This window comes from Mirounga angustirostris, unplaced genomic scaffold (genome assembly GCF_029215605.1).
Source record: "Mirounga angustirostris isolate CCGP_5_RB_7025 unplaced genomic scaffold, mMirAng1.0.hap1 SCAF_13, whole genome shotgun sequence".
Classification (NCBI taxonomy): domain Eukaryota; kingdom Metazoa; phylum Chordata; class Mammalia; order Carnivora; family Phocidae; genus Mirounga; species Mirounga angustirostris.
The window spans coordinates 39,097,830-39,118,816 of record NW_026991721.1 but is presented as its reverse complement, the minus strand read 5'-3'; the positions used below and the strand labels follow the sequence as shown (position 1 = coordinate 39,118,816).

The 20,987-nt window shown below is 55.5% G+C and overlaps 1 protein-coding gene across 1 annotated transcript in view; it reads left to right on the top strand.

The window, feature by feature from the left end:
* The window catches only part of KCNC1 (potassium voltage-gated channel subfamily C member 1), a 42,385-nt gene that overhangs the window by 13,323 nt on the left and 8,075 nt on the right, over window positions 1–20,987 (top strand). Inside the window, exon 2 of the mRNA XM_064576780.1 lies at window positions 17,885–18,818. Within this exon, the coding sequence (XP_064432850.1) occupies window positions 17,885–18,818 (934 nt within the window). The remainder of the gene's footprint in view (window positions 1–17,884; window positions 18,819–20,987) is intronic.

Below are 20,987 nucleotides of genomic sequence, written 5' to 3'. Positions count from 1 at the left end.
CATAGCCCCCCCACGGCTGCTTACCTGCTTCTCACTCCGGTCAGGCTAGAGAAGATGGTTAGTGTCGTGTTTACGGGCCAGACTGGAGCAGACTGCCTGGGTCCAAACTTGGCTCTACTGATTACTGGCTGTGTGACCTCTATAAGCCTCAGCCACCTCAGCTGTAAAGGGGGGGATATCGAGTCCCCGCTTCAAGGGGCTGCCACGAGAACCCATGAGGTAAGGCCCAGAAAGCCCTTTAGCGCGGTTCATGGCACAACACAGGTGTTCAAGTCATGCCTTATCACTCTCACCATCTGGCACACGAGGCATCTTTCTAGGATGCTCTGCAGACACGGGTCTCTCCCACCCAGGAGATTCTGAGAACATGCAACGAATGTCAAGAAGGGGTTGCTGTAACCAGGAGGCTTGAGCGGTTCCTCAGGGCTCTTCTCTGCACACGAGGGTGGTAGAGCAGGGAAGTGTGAGTCCCTTGGGTCTTGTCACCAGGGCAGGACTGTGAAGATATTTTAGACCACAGCCTCCCGCCAGGGCCAACATCTTACCATTTAGAGATTAATGTTTTATGCTCAGCCTCAGGGGCTCTCTTAGCAGCTGTGAGGAACACGGTCACCCACTGGGCCACCTGGAGCCACCAGAGCCCTGGGATGAGGGCTGGGCTCTTGGTAGGGTACAGGACTGGCACTCGCTAAGGGCCAGCACCAGGTGGTGTGCTTCTCCCCACATTGCCAGGGGAGCTCCCACCTTAGTGCCTGAGCAGCCCCCACACCTGGAGCATGGCCCTCGTCTTGGGGGGGCCTGAGTTATCTCATCTATAAATTGTGCATAATGGTGTCACTTACCTCTCAGGGGAGCTGGGCGAATCCACTAAGGCAGAAGCAGAAAGGTAATTCGTGAGGGAGAAGATATGGTTTAAGCAGGGCCATGTGTGCCAGAGACTGCTGTCTCAAGGGCAGGGGAAGTGTGAGGAGGGGACAGGCAGAGGTGAGAGCACAGGCCCTGGACCTGGCCGGGCCTCAGTGTGGACTTGGGCAGCTGACGTCTGGCCAAGCCGGTTGGCGCCTGTGTGAAATGGGGCTGAGGCTCAGAGGGCAAAGCCTGAAGAGCCATGCCTAGTACACGAGACACGCTTACCTACCTGGGGTACCGCTGAACCTGTTCCTGGGTTCAGATGCCCACAGGGGCTCTCAGGGGAGCTGACATAGCAGGCCCTGGCTGAGCCATGGAGACGGGGAAGCAAGCCATGGAAGCTTTGTCCAGTGGCCCCACAGCCTCAGGGGCATGAACCACTGTCACCAATGATATATTTAGCAGCACAAAGGTCAGAAATGCCAGGCACTGGCTTCTCTTCTAGGCGGCAGGAACCATGTCTCTCGAGGCCTGGCTGACACCAAGCAGATATTTTTTTCTGTCTGGGGACCTGACTAAAAGCCTTAGAGTAAGGAATCGCTGTGGTTTGTACCGGCTGGCCAAGTCTTTCCATGTCCGAGGTCTTTCCCGAACTCCGTTGCGCTACCCCTGGAAAATCCCACCTAACCTGTCTTTCCAGACTGCCCACCCTTGGCCTCCAGGTACATCAGCCAATTTCCTAGCTGTGTAGCTCCCCTGCCTCCTGCCTTTGCCTCTTCTGTTGCTTCTCGAACAGACTGCTCTCCCAGAGAACTTTTCCTGCCCTTGATCCAGCTGCCCTGTTGAGGTTTCATATCTCCCCACCTCAGCTGCAGCCTCTTTGAGGTCCTTGAGGGTCAGCTCAAGGAATGATAGCTCCTGTTACATAATATGGAATCAGTAAATCCTTGCTAACATGACACACTGCACCACAGCCCTGTGAGGTAGAAGGATGAGATAGCATCCCCATCTCATTGATGAAGAACAACTGGCTCAGACAGATTAATTTATTTACATGGACCATCCAGTTAGTAAGTGGTGGAAGAAGGACTAGATCTCCAGGTCTTCTCTGGGCAATCGAGAAGGCCAATTACAGCAGTACCTTGTTCCTTCCCCTCTATTATCCTAAGATTCTGTGGTCAAGAATGAGGTGGTTGGATGGACAGATGGGTGATAGACAAATGGACGAAAGAATGGATAAAAGGATGGGTCCATGGATGGATATGGATGAATGGGTGGAAGGAAGAATGTATGAATGGACACCCCGCTGGGTGGGTACCTTGGTGGATGGGTAAACAAATGAATGGTTGTAAGGCTGGCTGGCTGGATGGATACATTTCTAGTCACTTGGCTTCAAGGCAGGAAAGGAAGTCTCACCTCTCATTAAACGAAAACATCCTAGAGGAGAGGACTGGGAAGCTGAAGACTTCAGGAAGGAAAGCAGAGTAGAGGAACTTAGCCCATGAACAGAGAAAGTAGGTTTGCAGATGCACAGGTGGGTGGTTCGTGGAGCGAGGGAGCTTGGAGCTGGGGGCTGGGACTAGGCTGGGAGACTGGCCCACTCTCAGAGTGAGAGGCTCTGATGGAGCAGCCCCAAGACAGGCTGGAAAGAAGTTGCAGTCAGAGCCCTGGGACGGGGAAACCTCGGGGCCCAGGGTTTTCCAGACGCCCTGCAGCCACTGGAGGGCAGATAGCGAGTCGGGGGTTGGCCTCTGAACCCCAGGTTGCACGGCGCATACCTGTGATTTCAGTCTGTCCTGGGGTCGAGAGGCCACTCTTCCTCGCTAGGTCCGCAGGCCCCATGAGCAATCCCCTCCGATCGCGCCGGCAGGCTGTGCACGAGGGGACAATGCAGCTCTCCTGGCTGAGGAGCGGGCCCTCCGGGGTCACCTGGCTCAGGAATACCGAGATACACCGTCTTCCCAGTGCTTCTTGTCATCAGTCGCCAGGCTCCAGACATGAGCTCCAAGGCTTTCATTTTAATTACCTGGCAAGGGCCAGTAGAGGGACCACAGACATGGGTGGCCAGTAGTCGAGCTTGGCAGGGCCTGGAGGCTTAGAGGATGCTAGCCTGGAGCAGATTCTTCCAGCTGGAGCTAAGGACCTCCATTTGCACGAGGCAACGAGCCGTGAGCTCCAGGCTCCCTCCCAAAGCCCAGAGCCTTCCCCAGCGCCAGGCTGCACCCCCCACACATACACTGGCCCCAGCGATCTCCCTGGGAAACCAGGTCCCAATGAGAGTGCCTGGTGCGCCGCTAACCACTCATTACAGTCACGGCTGCAGCTAAGTATAGCTCCAGCACACACAAGACCAAGACAACAAGGGAAAGGCTTTCCATAAAAAAGCTCCACGTGCAAACACACAAACATCTGCATGTACATGCTCCCCACGCTCGCGCGTACCGGTGGCCCTGGACGGTCATGGACCTGTACCTGCACCAACACAAAGTTTCACTCACTCAGGCGTTCATTCCATAAATGGTTGTTGAGGGGCTGGGTGAGTGGTGGAGAGCCTGTGTTCTGCAGTCAGACAAAGCTGGGTTTCCAGTCCTAACTCCATCACCTCCCAGGTTCCTAATCATGGGCAACCTAGCCTCTCCGTGCCTCAGTTTCCCTCCCTACAAAATTGGGATGGTAACCACAGTGCAGACCTCAGAGTTGGGGTCGGGGTCAGTGAGATGGGGCATGTATGAGTGCTTAGGATGTGCCTGGCTCAGGGTAAGTGTCCGTACACACTAGATGTCTGTGTCCTCGCTACCGAGTAACTACTCGGTGCCTAGCTCTGTGCTGGGAGCTTTATTTAAAGCTGTTGTTTCTGGAGGTGGTTGTGAAAAGCGGTGCCTGGTGTCTAATAGGCACTCAGTAAATATTTGATGATTGAATGAATGAACAAACCACCGAAAGCTGTGTCGGATGTCCTTGAAGCTTTCTCCTCTGAGGAGGTATCCACCCTCACTGGTCTCTTGGCCACGCTGTGTCTCCAGTAGGATCTAGATATTCTTGGGGGTAGCAGAGGGATCCTAGGGGTAGAGGAGGAGCTCCAGGGGGTCTGGGCGCACCCCCACCCCGTTTTGCAGATGGGGGAAGGGCCGCACAGTAGGCGGTGCCTGGTCCCGCTTGGACAGGCAGCGTGGACATGCAGTAGCAGGCAGGGCCCTGGCTGGGCAGTCGGGCAGGCTGGGGCCCCTGGGCCGGCACTAGGCAGGGCTCTGCTTGCAGGGAAGGGGCTGGAGCTCCGTCCAGCCTGGGTAGGAGGTAGGAAACCAGCTTCAGGATTTAAAGGTACAGTCACCGTTCCCAGCCTTTGACTAGGCCGGCAGCTAAACTGCCTGGGCCATCTCCTCCCATTGAACCTCCTCAAAAAGAAAGTGACATTTCCTGGTGCTTTTTTAAAGCCCAGGCTGGCTGGGCCTGGCCCCGGGCGTGGGGTGGGGAGGGGGCGGGTGGCACCGGGAGTCACACAGCCTGAGTCTTTCCTCACCTTGCGTGATCTCAAGGCGCTGGGAATAGACAAGGTCTCATCTCCTTGCCGTGTGCCCGGAGGCCAGTTGCCACACTCCAGGGTCGGCAGGCAGGTTTTGAATTCCACATCCCCATGTCTTTACTGACTTTGCCCATTGTCAGGAGATGGACATGGTTGTGCCTGCTGCCAGGGTAGGTGTGAGTCCGCCATCAGTGAGTGTCCCCATTGCCAGTGTAGACACGGATCTGCGCTCAGTCACTGCGCCCATTGCCAGTGTAGACACGGATCTGCGCTCAGTCACTGCGCCCATTGCCAGTGAATCACACAGTGTCTGGGGAGATGAAGCTGATGAGGACAGAGCTGGATGATTAGTGACCAGATGAGTCACAGATGCATAGACGAAAGATTATCCTTTTCCCAGTGTCCACATAGGTCCGCTGTAAGTGTGGACAGTGCCAGTGTAAACAGGAGTCTGAAATCAGTGTCTGTGTACCTCACCAGTGTAGACGCAGACGCTGCATCAGTGAATCAGGGACGGTGCACACTGCCCATGCAGAGGAGGGGACGTGGGCACCACAGGAGGGGTTCACTTCCTACGGAGGCTGGAAGGGGTAAACTTTGCTGTGCCCATTGCATAGACAGAGGGACTGAGACAAGCAGACATAAGACATATATCCAGGACCTTCCCACAGAAGGGAGGGCGTGCTGGTGCTTAGCTGTGTTCCTGGTCCCTGAAAAAGGGGCCCCTCTTTCCCTACTAGTGCGTGGCGTGGGGCTGGGCCTGACAGCAGGCCCAAGCCCGATCCCCAGACCCAGCCACTTCACGGACCTTACATTCTAAGGTGGAAGAGAGGCCAACAATAAATATCAGAAGTAAGTAAATCAGATGGTGTGAAGTTCCAACGCTCACCCAGCTGGCTGTGCGGACAGGCTGAACGTGACCGGCTATAAGTTACACACCAGAAAAAGCTGGGGACGTCAGTGCTCCAAGATGGGTCCTCACTGTGGGGGGGAGGAGAGGAAGGAAGCTCAGATCAGCGGGGGGCGGGGGGCCGGTTGAGAGTAAGCCTCAGGAGGTGCAGAGGGAATGAGCTCTGAGGATACCTGGGGAAGGGCGTCCGGACGTCTGGACGGGGGGAGCAGCCAGTGCGGGGGCCTTGAGGCAGGCGTATGTCTGGCATGTTTAAAGAACATGTTTGAGGAGGCGGGTGTGGCTGAAACAAGCGAAGGGGACAGCGGCAGGAGAGGAGCGTGGAGGGGCAGCGTGGGACCAGATCACGCAGGGGCTGCACGGAACGGGAGGACCTTGGCTCCTCCTCTGAGAGAACCGGGGAGCCTGTGCAGGGGTTTTGAGCAGAGAAATGACACCATCAGATTTATATGGGAAAAGGCTCATCTCGCTGCTCTGTTTGAAAATAGTTCTCAAGCACCAGGAATAGTGGCAGCCGGGAGACCAGCGGAGGGGCTCTTACCATAATCGAGGCGGAAATGAATGATCCTGCCAGGGACAGAGGTAGTCACGGTGGTGCTGGGCAGGTGGGTCAAACTCTGGATTTGTTTCAAGCTTAGTCAGTGGGCTTTCCTTACGGATTCAATGTGAGTTGTGGCAGAAAGAGAGTTGTCAAGGTCTGGGGCAAGAACATCCAGAAGGATGGAGGTGCGGCCTCATGCGCTGGAGAGGCTATGGGCAGTGGGGGCTGTGCGGGAGCTCAGGTGACACGTCGAGTTGGGGAGAGTGCTATCGGACCTCCACCTGGAGATGCTAAGGAGTTGGACGCCAAAGTCCTGAGTTCCGGAGAAGGGCTGAGCAGCAGGTAGACATTTGGGAGGGTTCAGTGATAGTTGAATGGGTGATGGTATTTAAGCCCGGAAACTAGGTGAATCGCTAAGGGAATGCATGTAGATGGGGAAGAAGACCAAGGTTCTGGGGCAGCCTGATCATTCGAGGCATGGAGAAGAGGTGGGCAAAGGACATCAAGAAGGAGCAGTCGGGGAGGTAGGAAGAAAATCAAGAGACAGTGGGAGCCTGGGAGTGTGACAAGAAGGAGGGGGTGATCAGCCATCTCAGATGCTGCTGATGGTCAAGGGATGTGAGGGCTGGGAACTGTTCCTGTTCTTTCTGCCTAAATTGCTCTTCCCTATGACCTGTATTTCCCTCATTGATTCTTACCCATCCTTCCAACCTCTGCACAATTATCACTTCCTCCTGGAAACCACTGTAACCCCAAGACTTGTTGTTAAAGGCCCATCAAATGCCTTGCGCTTTCCCCTCAAAGCCTTATCACCTCATATAGGTACACATTTTCTTGTATGGTTATTTGATAAATGTCAGCCTCCCCTGCCAGAGGTTAGGACTGTTTTGCTCACTCTGTGCTCAGTGCCCGGCCCAGCTCTGGGATAAGGCATAAATATTCACTGGAGAGAGAGCAGGTTGGCAGTCAACTGTGGTCCCACCTGCATTGCATCTACTGCCCCCCCCGAGCTGTCCCTCTTGGGGCCATCTTTTTATTCCCCTCCCCCCAGCACATACATATGTATACACACATGCATACCCTGGTGGGAATCAAGACCACTAACTTGATGCAAAAACACAAGTGGGCCCTGGGAGCAATTTCCCATTAGATTCCTAGTGGGTATGTGATGGAGCTGGGGACCTCAGTTTTCTCATCTGTCTAATGGGGGCAAACAAGACTGTCCTGCTGATGGCCCAGCTGTTAGGGTGTGTGTGTGTGTGTGTGTGTGTGTGTGTGTGTGTGTGGTATTCATATGTGATTCAAAACGTGAAGTTGTGTTGTAAAGTGTAGACAGCTGTCCCCAATGTCATCATAATGGGAAGACTAATGTCCTCCCCCCAGGCTACCTGGATGGAAGTGAAAGAGATTTATAACTGGAAGCCCTGGGGCATGGTGGTTTTAGAGTCAGAAAGACCTGGTTTCTGCCTATCCCTTTCAAGCTCTGTGGGTTTTGGTTTTTGGCATACGTCTTTACCACTCAGAGCTTCAATTTTTTAATCTGCAAAATGGCGGTAATGACGTCTGCCTCAGAGAAGTTTTTAAGGATAAATGAGATCATGTTTGTAATGGTGATCATTATTACTTCATAGCAGAGCACAATGGGGCTCAACAAAGCTAAATACTCCTGCCACCAAGGTGGTTGTGGGAATCAAAAAGGGTAAAGTGTGTGATCCATTTAGCCACACACAGTGAGTGCTTAACCAAATTAGGCTCTGAAACAAGGGAGCTGGCCCAGGAGAGGGAATGTGGTGGAGGCCAAGGAAAGCCTGGTTTGCAGGAGGGATGGCTCAGAGGTGGGTCTTGAGGACCACCTGCAAGTGTGGGCAGGGCTGTCACAGGGAAGAAGAGCAGGTATATTCTGGTGACCCCAGAGGGCAGAACTGGGATCGCTGGGAGAAAGGCAGGGAGGCTGACTTAAACAGAAAATAAATGCATATCTCTAGAGCTGTCCAAAGACAGGATGAGTGGCCTTGGGAGGTCCCCATCACTGGTGGTCACCAACAGACACATTTGCCTCAGGATTACTGCAGAGGGGTTACTGAATTGCCCACATGGGAGGCCTAGATCTCCTAGATGGGGTGCCTTCCTACTCACTTCCTTATCTGGGAGCCTCAGTCACATAGTTCTTATTCTGATCTGTGGCACCGAAAGGTTTGAGGCCCATAAGACACACCTACAACAGAATCCTTAGAAATAAAGAAAAAAGGGAAACCCGGGAGTGGTATGATAAAGAGAAGAAATAGCAATACCCCGCACCCAGATGAAAGATGAGCTCAGACTTGAGCACCAAATGTCACTGAGCTCCCTGGCAGCCAGGGCAAAAGAGGAACTCTGAAGGGTTTCATACCTCATCGTTCACGAACAGAAAAGACACGTAGTGAAACACAGTTCTAAACCCTGAAATAGAACAATTTCCGGCATGGAATACTGGTATTTCTCCGAGTTTAACATGCTAATGGGTGAGGATATGTGTCCTCCGGTCTCCTGGAGGGACTCTCAGGTCACAGGAGTGGGTGGGATGTCGGCTCCCTGTGGGGCCCTGACAGCCAGCCTTCTTGGTGTGGGGGGACTCGAGGGGCACTCGAGGACAGCACGGCCCCACTCCCCTAAGGCATGCAGGCCTGCGTACTTCCTTGGGGCTGACTAAGGTTCACACCAGGCTGGAGCGGTCAGGTCTGGCTCTCGGGCACAGCAAGGCTGACTTGCACTGTGCATATCCTGCCTGGCTGTTTAGGGGGCCCCCAGGAGGCCTGAAGTGTGGGACTTTGAAGCAAGGCGGGACTGATGGCACCGCTGAGGACCTCCGCATGCTTGGGCAAGATTCTCCACCTCTGCAAACCTTAGCCTCCTTGTCTGAAAAGTGATACCAGTCGAACTTCCTCCTGGACTGGCATGAGGTTTAAATGACCCGATGCATGGAAATCGCAGGAGGCAGGGCCCCCTCAAGACCGGGAACCTGGCGTCTTATTACTGGAGTTAGGCTGGAACGCCAGGACCTCTGGCTGCCACCCCGCTCACTGTAGGACCTTGGGTGTCCTTTCCCACCAAGCCTCATTTGCTCCCAGCCCCACGGCAGGGGCTCACGTGGATAGCCATGAGGAGGTGGGCATGTGAAGTCACCACTACCCTGAGGAGAGTCCCTCACCGGCGGGAGACCCGAGAGCTGGGTCTCGGACATGGCTTTGCCTTGGTCTGTGGCCCCGGGAAACAGGCTCTGAAGTCCGTGCCGTTGGCTCTCACGAGGCTCTCATTTGCTCCCTGTCTGTTAGCAGACAAGTGCTGGCAGGAGCAGAACACATTAGGGGGAAAGACCTGGAATTGAACACGTTTCTCTCGTTAGCTTTTGCTGCTACTCCTTGCAACGACCCCGCCCAATAATTCAGGGGGGAAAATGCTGTGTTTAGATTTTTGTGGAAGGAAGCCTTGGCCCGACTCCTGGAATCTCAGTGTGCAAGGGAACTGGCAGTCTTGAGGTGTCTCCCTACCCCAGGATTCTGCCTTGGATTTGGGGAAACCCTAGACACCTGGCCTTTTCCTCCAGGACCTCCAGTAGCATCTGACTTCCCGGGCTGTATTATTCTTACTGTTATAGTCCCCACTTGAGAAATGATGGGGCTGAGACTCCCAGAAGTCACTTGCCAGCTGCAGTCAGACAGCCAAAGGCAGAGCTGGGACTCAAACTCAAAGTCTCTGAAGCCAAGCACAGACTCTTCTTCACCTTCTGCCATGCTGCCGGCTTCCCAGCCTCCAGGGTGTCCCAGGCTCATGAGCTTCATTATGCATTGAGCTGCCTGGCACTTGGGTCTCATCTGGCCCCACGGATCCCCAGTGCAAGGATGGGGCTGGAGGCATCAGAGCCACGGAGGGCCCAAGTTGAAGGTCAGTTTCTGGTCCCACCCACACCTGCAGAACCCGTCTCTGAGCATGGGGCCAAGGACTCTGCATTTGTGTCTCCCACTGAGTTACTCTCCCCCAGTGTGCTCCACCTCCATCCTCTCCATCACGCCGGCTTCAGTCCACTCCTGCCCCCTTCGTGCCCCACCAAATGCCTCCAGGGAGGGCTTCTTACTTCCTGCTTCCCCACCGCCCTTCCAAGGGGTCTGGCTTTGGCCACCACCAAGTAAGTTCTCCTTGGTGCTTCATCCAGAAGGGGCTTTCAGGGGACACTCCTCCCTGCGTCCTCCAGGACGAGGGCTGGCCCCGGTTGGGCAGACTGGTCCCAGTGCTGCTCAGCCAGGCCTACGTGGGCGCGTGGACCCAGCCTCATTCATGCCGCATGGGTAGCTCTTGGAAGGGCAGTCATACTGTGTTCATATGTGGGGACATGTCCACCTCAGTCCCTCAGGTGCCTCCCAACTCAGTGGTTCCTGCGTCACGACTGTAAGATTCTTCACTTTTCTACGTCTGAGAGGCTCTGATCCTCAGCACTTTGTTGTGATGGAACCCATGAGGGCCAGAGGTGGAGGATTTGTGTGGGGACCAAAGTGGTGTGTTTGAACACCTCCTTCTTGTTTTCTGTATTATTTCATTTATCACCACTCCCAGGGGCGGGCAGGGAATGTCCCCCACCCCCTCCTATCCAAGAGCGAAGGCTCAGAAAGGGGCAGTGTCTTGTCCAAGGTCACCAGCCAAGCCAGGCCTCAAACGGGTTGATCCTGACTTCAAGATCCTGTCATTTCTGTTATGGCCACTTCCTCCTTTTGACCTGGGGTCTGGATGGCAGGCGGGGCCTGGGGAGCAGAGAGGCCTGGGAGGGCATCTCAAGCAAAGGCTCAGAGGCTGTGAAGACAAAAGCTCCAGGCTGCAGCCCAGTACTGACACTCTCATCTCCGCTCTACCTTGAGAGCTCCGAGACCTTGGGCAGATCTTTTCCCATGCTGTGCCTCCATTTCTCCATTCCTGCCACAGGGGGCAGCTTTTAGGCCAGAAACCTTTGAGGGCCTCCTCTTCCCTGGTGTTCTGGGTTTCTAATGACCATGTTTTTGCAAGTCTAAGGTCCCATCGTTCTAAGACATGACATGAGTTGACAAATAGCACAACTGGGGATGTGGTAAGATAGAGTATTTTAAGGATGTGTACATTTTATGACATATTTTCATTTCCAAAATGTGAAAAAAAAGTGTGCATCCTGGAAGGAAAGCAGCACGGGGACCTCTGCCACCTCAAAAGTCGCCAGCCTAGCTGTCAGGGTGGCCCTTTCTGGATATGGCCTAGGTCTAGGGTCATGAGGGGATTCAAGGAAGCATCTCTCTGGAGGGCTGGAGGCTTGGGCACTGCCTTTCTTGGCCTTGGTTCCCCCACTGCCCAGGCTGGGTCCCTGGACTGAGCGGGTTGATGTGGTGGGATGAGGGGATTCTGACCTGAACACAGCCCTGCCTGCCTGTGGCCTTTTCCCTACCCCTGCCTTTTCTCTTAGTCAGAGACAGTTCCAGAGAAAGGAGCACACCCCAGGCTAGTGTGTGAATGACCATCTCTGTCATGGAAAAGCCTCATGGCCCTGGGCTGGGTCTCACCTCAGAGAACACGTGTCCGGGGTGCCTAGCCAGACCCCGAGTCCCCTAGGAGACGGCTCATGCATGTCCCAGCCCCGTACTATCCCATACCTGTCCTTACACACAGCCGCACACATCACAGCCCATGCATGTCCTTATCCACATACAAGCACACACACCACACCTCATGGGTGTCCTAATACACACACGCTTGTGCACACACACACATACTTTTACCGCCTGCAGGAACCACACACAAGCCTTTCACACGTGCCTGGAGTCAGGCCACATAATCAGGTGACACATCTTCACCAAGCATACACCCACTCCGCATTTACACATCTCTCCCCCTCCCCCAGTATTCTCCCCCAAACCCCGACTTGCCCAAACAGGTACCCGCTCAGCCATGTTATGTCCTCTGCACAAACTCTCACCCACTTCCACTCACACCCTCCGTGTAGCCTCATGGGGAGCTCCCCCACCCCCTGCTCCCTGAGCTGGGTGCCAAGGGGAAAGGACTAGTGAAAAGGAACAGGGACAGGGACACAGATGCCAGGACGGACTGCCCAGGGCCTCACATTTATTGGCGGGCCAAAAAGGGACTAGACTCCAAAGAGCGCCCTCCCCAGTCGCCCCCTTGCAGCCCTCAGCCAGCCCAGCATGCTGCGGGCCTGCCCCGCCCAAGGAAGTCCAGACGCGTGTAATTCAGTTTCCAAACTCAACTTGACCGACAATTTATTTAGGCCAGTTGGCCATCCCGCCTGCTCTGCCTCACTGACTCCGCATGGATTAACTCAAACGCTGTATACCCCCGCTGGGCAGATTTAATTAGGCGACAAAACTGACCTGAAGCCTCAGGGGGCTCGGGGCCTGGACAGCAGCCAGGGCTCCCGTGATTGGCCGCACCGCCTGCAGCCTTGCCTGGTCTCAGAATCCTCAGAAGGGACCACGGCCGGCCCTCAGTGTACCAGTGATGAATCTGCGGCCCAGAGAAGGGAAGTGACTTGCCAAGGTCACACAGCACGTGAGCACCAGACCTGAATGGTGGTCTGTGCACCACATTACAACCATCGCCTTGTTCCTGGAACGCCAGACTGCAAGAACGCAGATCCCCACCGCAAACCCCTGAACAATTCTGAAAGGCAAGCACAATTTTCTACAGATGACTGTGGCATACATAATTCATAAATGGAAGTCATAGCACATACTGGTCATTTTAATAGATAGTAAATTGCTTTTCTGATTTATGGTTTCAGGGGTGGGGTTACCATAAAAATAACTTGGTGATTTATAAAACATCTTCTTAAGTCAACAGATCTTTGGTAGGTTTGTCTGACTTTACAGCCAACAGCCTCACCACCCTGGTTACCATAGAAATGGGATGCCTCGTTCTGTTGCCATGGCTACCACTTTCTAGAACACAATTGGTGGGTCTTTCACAGTTTGTGATTTGGTTCTGGGGAAAAAAAAAAAAAGCCAGGACTACCAGCTTGGGTTTATGCTGCATTATCAGGCGATCTTGCCTGTGTTGTCTTGAAATTTCACTGGGTGGCCTCTGAGGTGACCAGGCTAGGGGACAACTGTCCCTGTCCCTGGGCTGCCAGGCAAAACTCCCTTTGTGCCCCTCTTCCTCCCCTGGCAAGCCAGCATCCCAGGAGACACTGGCCTTACAGCGGCCTGGATCCTGGGTGTGGGGGGCAAAGCTGCTGCTGGGGTGGGCTAGGGAAAGGAGACAAGGCCTGGCTGGGGGTGGGGGGCAGGAAGTCAGGACGCTGGGGGCTGAGGGGCATACCCAGGGGCTGGAAATCCAGGCGCTGACACCGTCGCCGTGGGGAGGCAGGCTGAGGGCGTTGGGGAAGGCCAAGGAGGCAGAGGGGGGCGGGCTGGAGCTGCTCTCCTGTGGGAGAGGCAGACGCTGAGTCAGCCACACCTGCAGGGGTGAGGTGGGCAGAAGAGGGGCTAGCCGGTGGCCGTGCCTGGGTTCTGTTGTATCCGTAGTGAGTGTGCTATGCGGTGATGGCTGCCGTGTCATCCGCGAGCTCCGGGTGTGCGTGCACGAGGACTGCAGGGGTGTGGACCGCGTGTGTGTGTTTCCGTACAATCCATGGGCCCCTGTGTCATCTCTGGATGTGTGGTCAGGACCCTGGGCTGTAGTGTGTCGGGCTGCTCATGCAGCATATGCGCTTAGGTAGGGGGTGTGTGCTCTGGGTAGTTGTGTGTGTCCGTGGTCTCTGGGTGACGGAGGATTGGGAGGCAGAGAGCTCACGTGGGCCCTACAGCCCCTCCAGTCCTGGGAGACGTGGCTTGGTTTAGTCCCTGACATCTCTGTACCTGGGTTTCCTTTTTGGCACAATAGGGTAGGACCACTGTCTCACTAGGTCAGTGAGAGGCCTAAAGGTGCAGAGTGGGTCCTGAGCTTTGGTAGCTTCCTGCTCTCTCCTTCCTGTGCTCAGCTTCCCTGCGGATGGACCAAAGGGAGCTGGGACTCAGCTGGAGGTGAGCTCTTGCTTTGGCAGGCCTGCCGGTCTCTGGGCATAGGAGAATGTGGCAGTCTGAGCAAGCCAGGGGCTTCTGCCTCCACAGCCCTCCTAGGAGCCCTCCTCAGGGCCCGGATGTTGCCGGGGCCTGGCCTGTGACGGAGGACCAGGCCTACCGGCAGCAGAGGCAAGGCCAGCAGGTGCCCGGGGAGCTGAGGCTGGGCAGCCCACCTGGCTTCCGCTTTCCCTCGCCTCCTCCCGGGAAAGGAGTCCTAGTGCCTGGCTCTGGGCTGGGCTGCGGCTGCCACACCCCCACCCCCACCCCCGCCCCCCGCCGCCAACACCCTGGGCACTGGGGCCCAGACAGGATGTTCCATTGATTGCTGAGAACCAATACTTTTTCCTACCCTAATTGTATAAGAGCTGCCCTCTTTCAGGGCCTCAGTTTTCCTTTCAGGACTGGCCTGTGAGAGGGGCAGGTGGGGTGAGAGCTCTGCCCTGTCGGGGCTGTTCCCATGAGCCTCCCCAAGAGCTAATGATCCGGCGTTGGAGACAGGCTTGCTGCCTCCTTGGGGGTGAGTTTAGAGACTTCTTGGGGGGTCCCTTCATTTGCTGCCTCGTTAGGGCCTCAGCTCTAAGAGGAGCCTCACCTGGAGAAAGGGTCCCAGGAATTGGGATACTTAGTGGGGTCCTGAGGGATGAATGGGTTTTTCCAGAGGTACAAAGACACGGAGATGGGGGAGACGGGGGCGGGGGTCAGAAATGGTCGAGAGTTGCATGTGGCAAGAATGTTGGGTGCGGGTAGGGAGAGAGCTCTCGGAAGTCAGGGAGGCCAGGCACAGAGCGTCTCCTGTGTCTCTGTGGGCAGTGTGGTCAGGGGGCCTGGGCAGAGAGCTGGGACGCCAATGGATCGCTCCCTCTGGTAGCTGTATGAAGACTGGACTGGCAGCTGAGACTCTAAGCCTGAAGCCTGCTAGCTTTGATGGCAGTGGTCCTATTGAGAGAGGGTCACGTGTGAGCAGAGGGGACAGAGAAGGATAGATGGGGGAGGGCTTAGGAGGGGGATGCCATGGCTGATGGGGCAATGAGGAGAGGAGGTGCCTCATGCCTCCTGCCATTGGCCAGGATGGGGAGCCCGGGGATGCATTCCTCTCTCCGCATTTCTGGGACACTCATGCTGTGCATGTTCTTCTCCTTTCTCACAAAGTCCAGAGCAGGGGCAGGACCTACCCTTTGGGATTTGGTGAATGCCAAGCCCTAAGACGGGGCCCTCCAGAGGAAACCTGGAGGCAAATACCCAGCATTTTGGAATGTTTTTAGCTCCAGGAGCTTTGGCCACTCTGGTGATGGAAGGAGCTCTGGAGCTGGATAAATGTGGGTCAGAGGTGGTGGCCTCTCGTGGTTGCTTCCACTTTGCTTTCCTGGTGCACTTCTGGGGTGACCCAGGTCCGCACTATCTGGACCCTTGGAGCGCTGTTTCTGGAGTTGGAAGACCTGGCTTAGTCCCTACCCTGCCCCACCTTGTCCAAACCCCACCTACTTCACAGGGCTGAGGGAACTTCTCTTTTCAGTCCACTGCATTGGACTTGTCTTTGCGTGTGTCCTTTACCCTCAGCGGGGCAGGGGGCTCCTCAAGGCTGAGGCTTTAGTCCGCTCTGCTGACCGTAACCTGGTGGCTGTAAAGAGTGGAAGGAAGAAAGGATGGATGGTTGGATGGATAGATGGATGGATGGATGGATGGGCAGGCAGGTGGAAGGAAGAAAGGGAAGAAGGAAAGGAGGGAGGAAGGAGGGAAGGACAAGAGAAGAGGGAAGGGAGGAATGAATGCATGCATGATGGATGGGAAGGGGGAGGGAGGGAGAGAGGAACAAAGAAAGGAAGGAGTGGAGGGAGGGAGGAGGGAAGAAGGAGTAATGAATATGAGGATGAAAGGGAGGATGGGAGAGAGGGAGGATGGGAGGAAGGGAGAAAGGGAAGAAGGAGGGATCGATGAGTGATCAGTGGATGGAAGGAAGGATGCATAGAGATCATACTTGATAGTAGTCTAGGAGAAAATTTTTGAAGAGCGTACAGTGACTATGAGCATAGCATAATGCAGGGAGACTTGTTCCTGTTTGGGGGCCTCAGGCTTCCCATCTGTAGCATGTAGTGTCTTGGACCAGATAATATCTAAAGGCTTCTCTTACTCTGACATTCTAAAATGCTGTCTTTGTCTCTTCCCCTTTTCTCTCCCCTTCCTCCAACCCAGAATGTTCCTTGAAAGGTCCACGTAGTTCTTGGTTTCTAGATCCATGCCAGGTTAGGTGCCAGGCCCCATGGCTATGGTCAACCCAGACAGGGCTGTTCTTGGACTCCAATGCTGTCCCCGCACCGACTACCACCACGAGGCGGGGGGGATGCATCTGTGCAGACTACAGAATTGCTTGTGGATACAGGGCAGGGCCTCTTGTGGATACAGGGCAGGGCCTTGGCCCTCCTTGAAGTTCTCCGTGGGGGCAGCTCTGGAGAGCACAGGGGCCACCCAATCCTGACTGTAGTCTGGGGCTGCTTCCAGAAGATGGCCTTCCTCTGGACATTGTCTGTCTAGCACAGCCTGGGAGAAAGGGCCCCAGAGGCGGGGGGAACTGTGGGAACATGCAAGCAGGGATGACCAACTGGACTCCTGGAGGAGAACTGACTGGCTGGGGTTCTTCTAGAGCTCTGGGGGACCCAGGCTGTAAGAAGAGGCCTTGCCTGGAATTTAGTCTAGCAGGACAGACAGCTGCTCACTTCTCTTTCCTCGTGGACTGAGGTCTGCTGGGGGCTAGAGAAGCCCAGGGTCATCAGATGGGGCAACCAAACCAAACCAAAGGAGCTCCTGAACCTTTCTCCAGGGGCTCAGGTGGTTCTGGACAGGCTGGGTCATCCTGGCCATTTCCTTCTTACTGATGGGGTCTGAGAGGAGGAGGCAGCCACATATGTTTGGAAAGCCCCAGCCCTCCAGCAACTCCTTCCTCCCTCCCACCCACTCCCCTACCCGGCAGGAGAGAAGCAGATCCTGTGGTTTTGGTGCTTTTGAGGAGCCCCAGTCCAATTCTCCTTCTGATGCTGAACCTGCAACACAGTATCATTGACAAATGAACATTTAGCCTCTATTTCAGTACCTCCAAGAATGGGGAACTCACCTCCACGCTGGTGGTGGAGCTCCTAGGAGGACGGGGTGGGGGTTATAAAAGGTGTCTAAGGCCTTGGGGCAGTTATCTATCTTTTGCAGTTCTAAACTTGAGAGAACCCGAAAGAGGTTCTCAATGAGGTTCGTCAATGAGGTTCATCAATGAGGTACACATTCCTGAAAAAGAGCATGAATGGACTGTGGTAGGAAGAGGAGGGCTGGACCATGTGGCCACTGAGGGGCCAGATTCCACCATCGTTGCCCCTTCTCATTCCTTTGCCACCTTCAGCCTCAGCAGGCGAGGTCGCTTTTATTACTCAGAGTGGGCTAAGTGCTTTACTAAGTCACCCCCAAATCACAGCGACTTACCACATCAGTAGTTGATTTCCCACTCAGGTACTTAGTGGGTATCTTTCTTTTCAGGGACTGAGGCTACATCCTTGTGGGGGCCCTGCTGGCCCCCAGGGCATCAGCATGTAACTGGCAGCTGGGGGAGGACAGAGGGCCTAGAAGATGGGGTAGAAAAGTTCTAAGCGCCAGGCCTGTCATTAGCACACGCCCCTTTCATGCACTGTCCACTGGCCATGAACTCAGTCACGTGACCCCACCTAACCCCAAGGAGGCCTGGCAGATGGAGTCGAGCTGTGCATCCAGGAGGAAAGGAAAGGCATTTGTGAAAATAAAGCAATCTCTGCCGCAACTTCTTACCTCCCTGAGCCTCCTAACTCGGTGCTCTGAGGAGGCAAAGGTGGCCCATCAGATTGGCCCATGTTGGAGGGGCTGCTGAGCAGGCACCTTCCCCTGGCCTGGCCTCCGGCTGGACCCAACGCCAAGGTACCCCAGGTTGCTTTGCTCTGCATGGGAGGGCCTGCCTCTGACACTGTGTTTCTCCTCCACAGTATGTGGCCTTTGCCTCCCTCTTCTTCATCCTGGTCTCCATCACCACCTTCTGCCTGGAGACCCACGAGCGCTTCAACCCCATCGTGAACAAGACAGAGATCGAGAATGTTCGGAATGGCACGCAAGTGCGCTACTACCGGGAAGCAGAGACGGAGGCCTTCCTCACCTACATCGAGGGCGTCTGTGTGGTCTGGTTCACCTTCGAGTTCCTCATGCGTGTCGTCTTCTGCCCCAACAAGGTAGAGTTCATCAAGAACTCGCTCAACATCATTGACTTTGTGGCCATCCTCCCCTTCTACTTGGAGGTGGGCCTAAGCGGCCTGTCCTCTAAGGCCGCCAAGGACGTCCTGGGCTTCCTGCGCGTCGTCCGCTTCGTGCGCATCCTGCGCATCTTCAAGCTGACCCGCCACTTTGTGGGCCTGCGGGTTCTGGGCCACACTCTTCGCGCCAGCACCAATGAGTTCTTGCTGCTTATCATCTTCCTGGCCCTGGGCGTCCTGATCTTCGCCACCATGATCTACTATGCCGAGAGGATAGGGGCACAGCCCAATGATCCCAGCGCCAGTGAGCACACACACTTTAAGAACATCCCCATCGGCTTCTGGTGGGCCGTGGTCACCATGACGACGCTGGGCTACGGAGATATGTACCCGCAGACGTGGTCCGGCATGCTGGTGGGAGCACTGTGTGCGCTGGCGGGCGTGCTGACCATCGCCATGCCTGTGCCCGTCATCGTGAACAATTTTGGGATGTATTACTCCTTAGCCATGGCTAAGCAGAAACTACCAAAGAAAAAAAAGAAGCATATTCCACGGCCACCGCAGCTGGGATCTCCCAATTATTGTAAATCTGTCGTAAACTCTCCACACCACAGTACTCAGAGTGACACATGCCCGCTGGCCCAGGAAGAAATTTTAGAAATTAACAGAGCAGGTAGGAAACCTCTTAGAGGCATGTCGATCTGACCTTTCACCTCCGCCCCCCGTAGCGATGATTCCAGATTCAGTCAGACTGCTTCCTTAGTTCCGTGGGCAACCCGGGACCCCGCACTCAGTCTCAAGGTGTGGAGCCCGGGGGCCCAGGGAGATGCTGGGCAGCCAAATTCACAAGGCGAGAGCCTGCTGGAGGAACCTCACTGGTGGCCCTGGGTAAGGAGGTTGGCGCGCTGGTCTCGTGAGGTTCGGAAGAGACGACGTGGCCCGCGAGGTTGCTGAGGACTCTCTTAGCAGGAGCCCAGGGGGCCGCTGCTCGGTGGGCAGGAGGCAAGCGTGAGTCTCTGACTCGGGCCACTGTCCCGGGGCCGGGGCAGGGCAGGGGTGGGTGTCATTCGGAAATGCCAGACAGCTTCCGATGTGGTCTTTCCTTGGCTCCCTTCAGGCTGTGCAGAGAGCACAGCTGGTGCCTGGGATCGGGCAGGAGCGTCCCTGCAAGGCAGTAGCAAGGATTCTCAGCCCCAACAGAGCCTGTCTCCACAGCTGAGTAGAACTCCTGCTCTGATTCCGGCTGCCTAGCTCCGGGTGCGTCCTAGGAGACGCCCGTAGCCCTCCGTCACAAGCTTACTTACCCCATAGCATGCCGCACCAACTCATCTTCTACCGCCACTCTCGAGTTTAGCATTTATCTTTAGGAACCTGTTGGAGCGACTCTAGCTTTCACGTTGTCTGTTTGGGTTGATGGTCGAGTGGGAGGTTCCGGTGGCCTTCTGATGGAAGTGGCTGGTGAACAAAGGACGAGAGGGGGCCACCACCCCGGCAGCTTAGACGAAAGCACTACAGACGAGCAGCCGCCTCCCACCGAGGGTCCTCCCCACGTCCGGCAGTAGGGACTGCAGCAGCAATACGCGACATCCAGACCAGTGTGCAGCCACATTCCCGTGAATTCAGTGGGGGGCCGGGGGGGAGGGGGGCCACGAAACAATACTAGTCACTGTGGGATATATTCTCATATTCCATGGCTAGTGGTTTGTTATGGGACTATCTCAGTTTTATGAGAACCTGCACATAGCACATAAAGTTGATCACGGGGCTCTGGTCCGAAGATATAAAGCCCATAGTCTACCTCTACCCATGGAATACCATCGACTTATTCTGTGGACACAGGGATTTCAAGGAAATGAACGACCCAGAGAAGAATGGCAACACTGAGCTAAGAGGTGCTGGGGTGAGGGAGGCTGAGTGAGTGACAGGTAGCATTTAGTCTATGGAGGACGTCCCCGTGCCCAGGTCAGCCCTGGATGAGCAAGTTTCCCTCGGTTTGGGTGGCCTCACCCAGCAGATGAGTGATTTTTTCCTGTTGATGCGCCCACCGCCCCGTCCTGCTCCCGATCTGGCTTCATTCCACACCAGTGCTGCCTAGCACAGAACCCCCGAGACCCACTTCTCTGCCCGTGGGAGCTCTCCTGCCCCTTCATCTGGTCCCATACCCCTCCCCACTTCCTGGATTCCTGGAGGCACTCAAGAAGAGTGTGGTTAGTGTCCTGGGCTGGGTCAGGGGGTGGGCAAGGGTCTCCGAGGCTGGAACAGGGGGCCTGAAGTAGGGCTGGGCCCCTTGGCCAAGACATGGCTCCTGTTCAGCAGGGGAAGCACACGCCAGTGGAAAGCTCCCGCCCCACCTCTCTGCTTTGGATTAGGTGGACGTTTGACCTCAGGAGCCACCATCATGGCACGGAAAGTTCCTGGGGCTCTGGGGAGGGTCTGGGCTGGCCTAGCCCCCACCATCACTCCAGGTCCCAGCAGGAAGAGCTCAAAGCTGGGTGACATCACCATGGCGCAACTTGGTCCTTCTGTTACATCCTCTCCCAACAGTGGATCTATCAGATCAGTGCCCCGAGCTTGGGTGCCCAGGCCGGCCTACCAAGGACCCCCAGTTCACTCCTGTCAGGCGCAGATTCTTCTGTACCCCTAGAAAATGCCAGTATTCTCCATGTGCTGAGGGCACACACATGCACACACACGCACACACACACGCACACGCCTGTGTGCACGTATGACAAGTACAGACATGTGTGTTCTAACGTGCACACCAGCTGGTCCCAGGCACACAGCCCTCTTCCCGTGCTGCAGCAGACCTGCGAAGCCCTTTCACTTCCTGGTGGACGCCGTG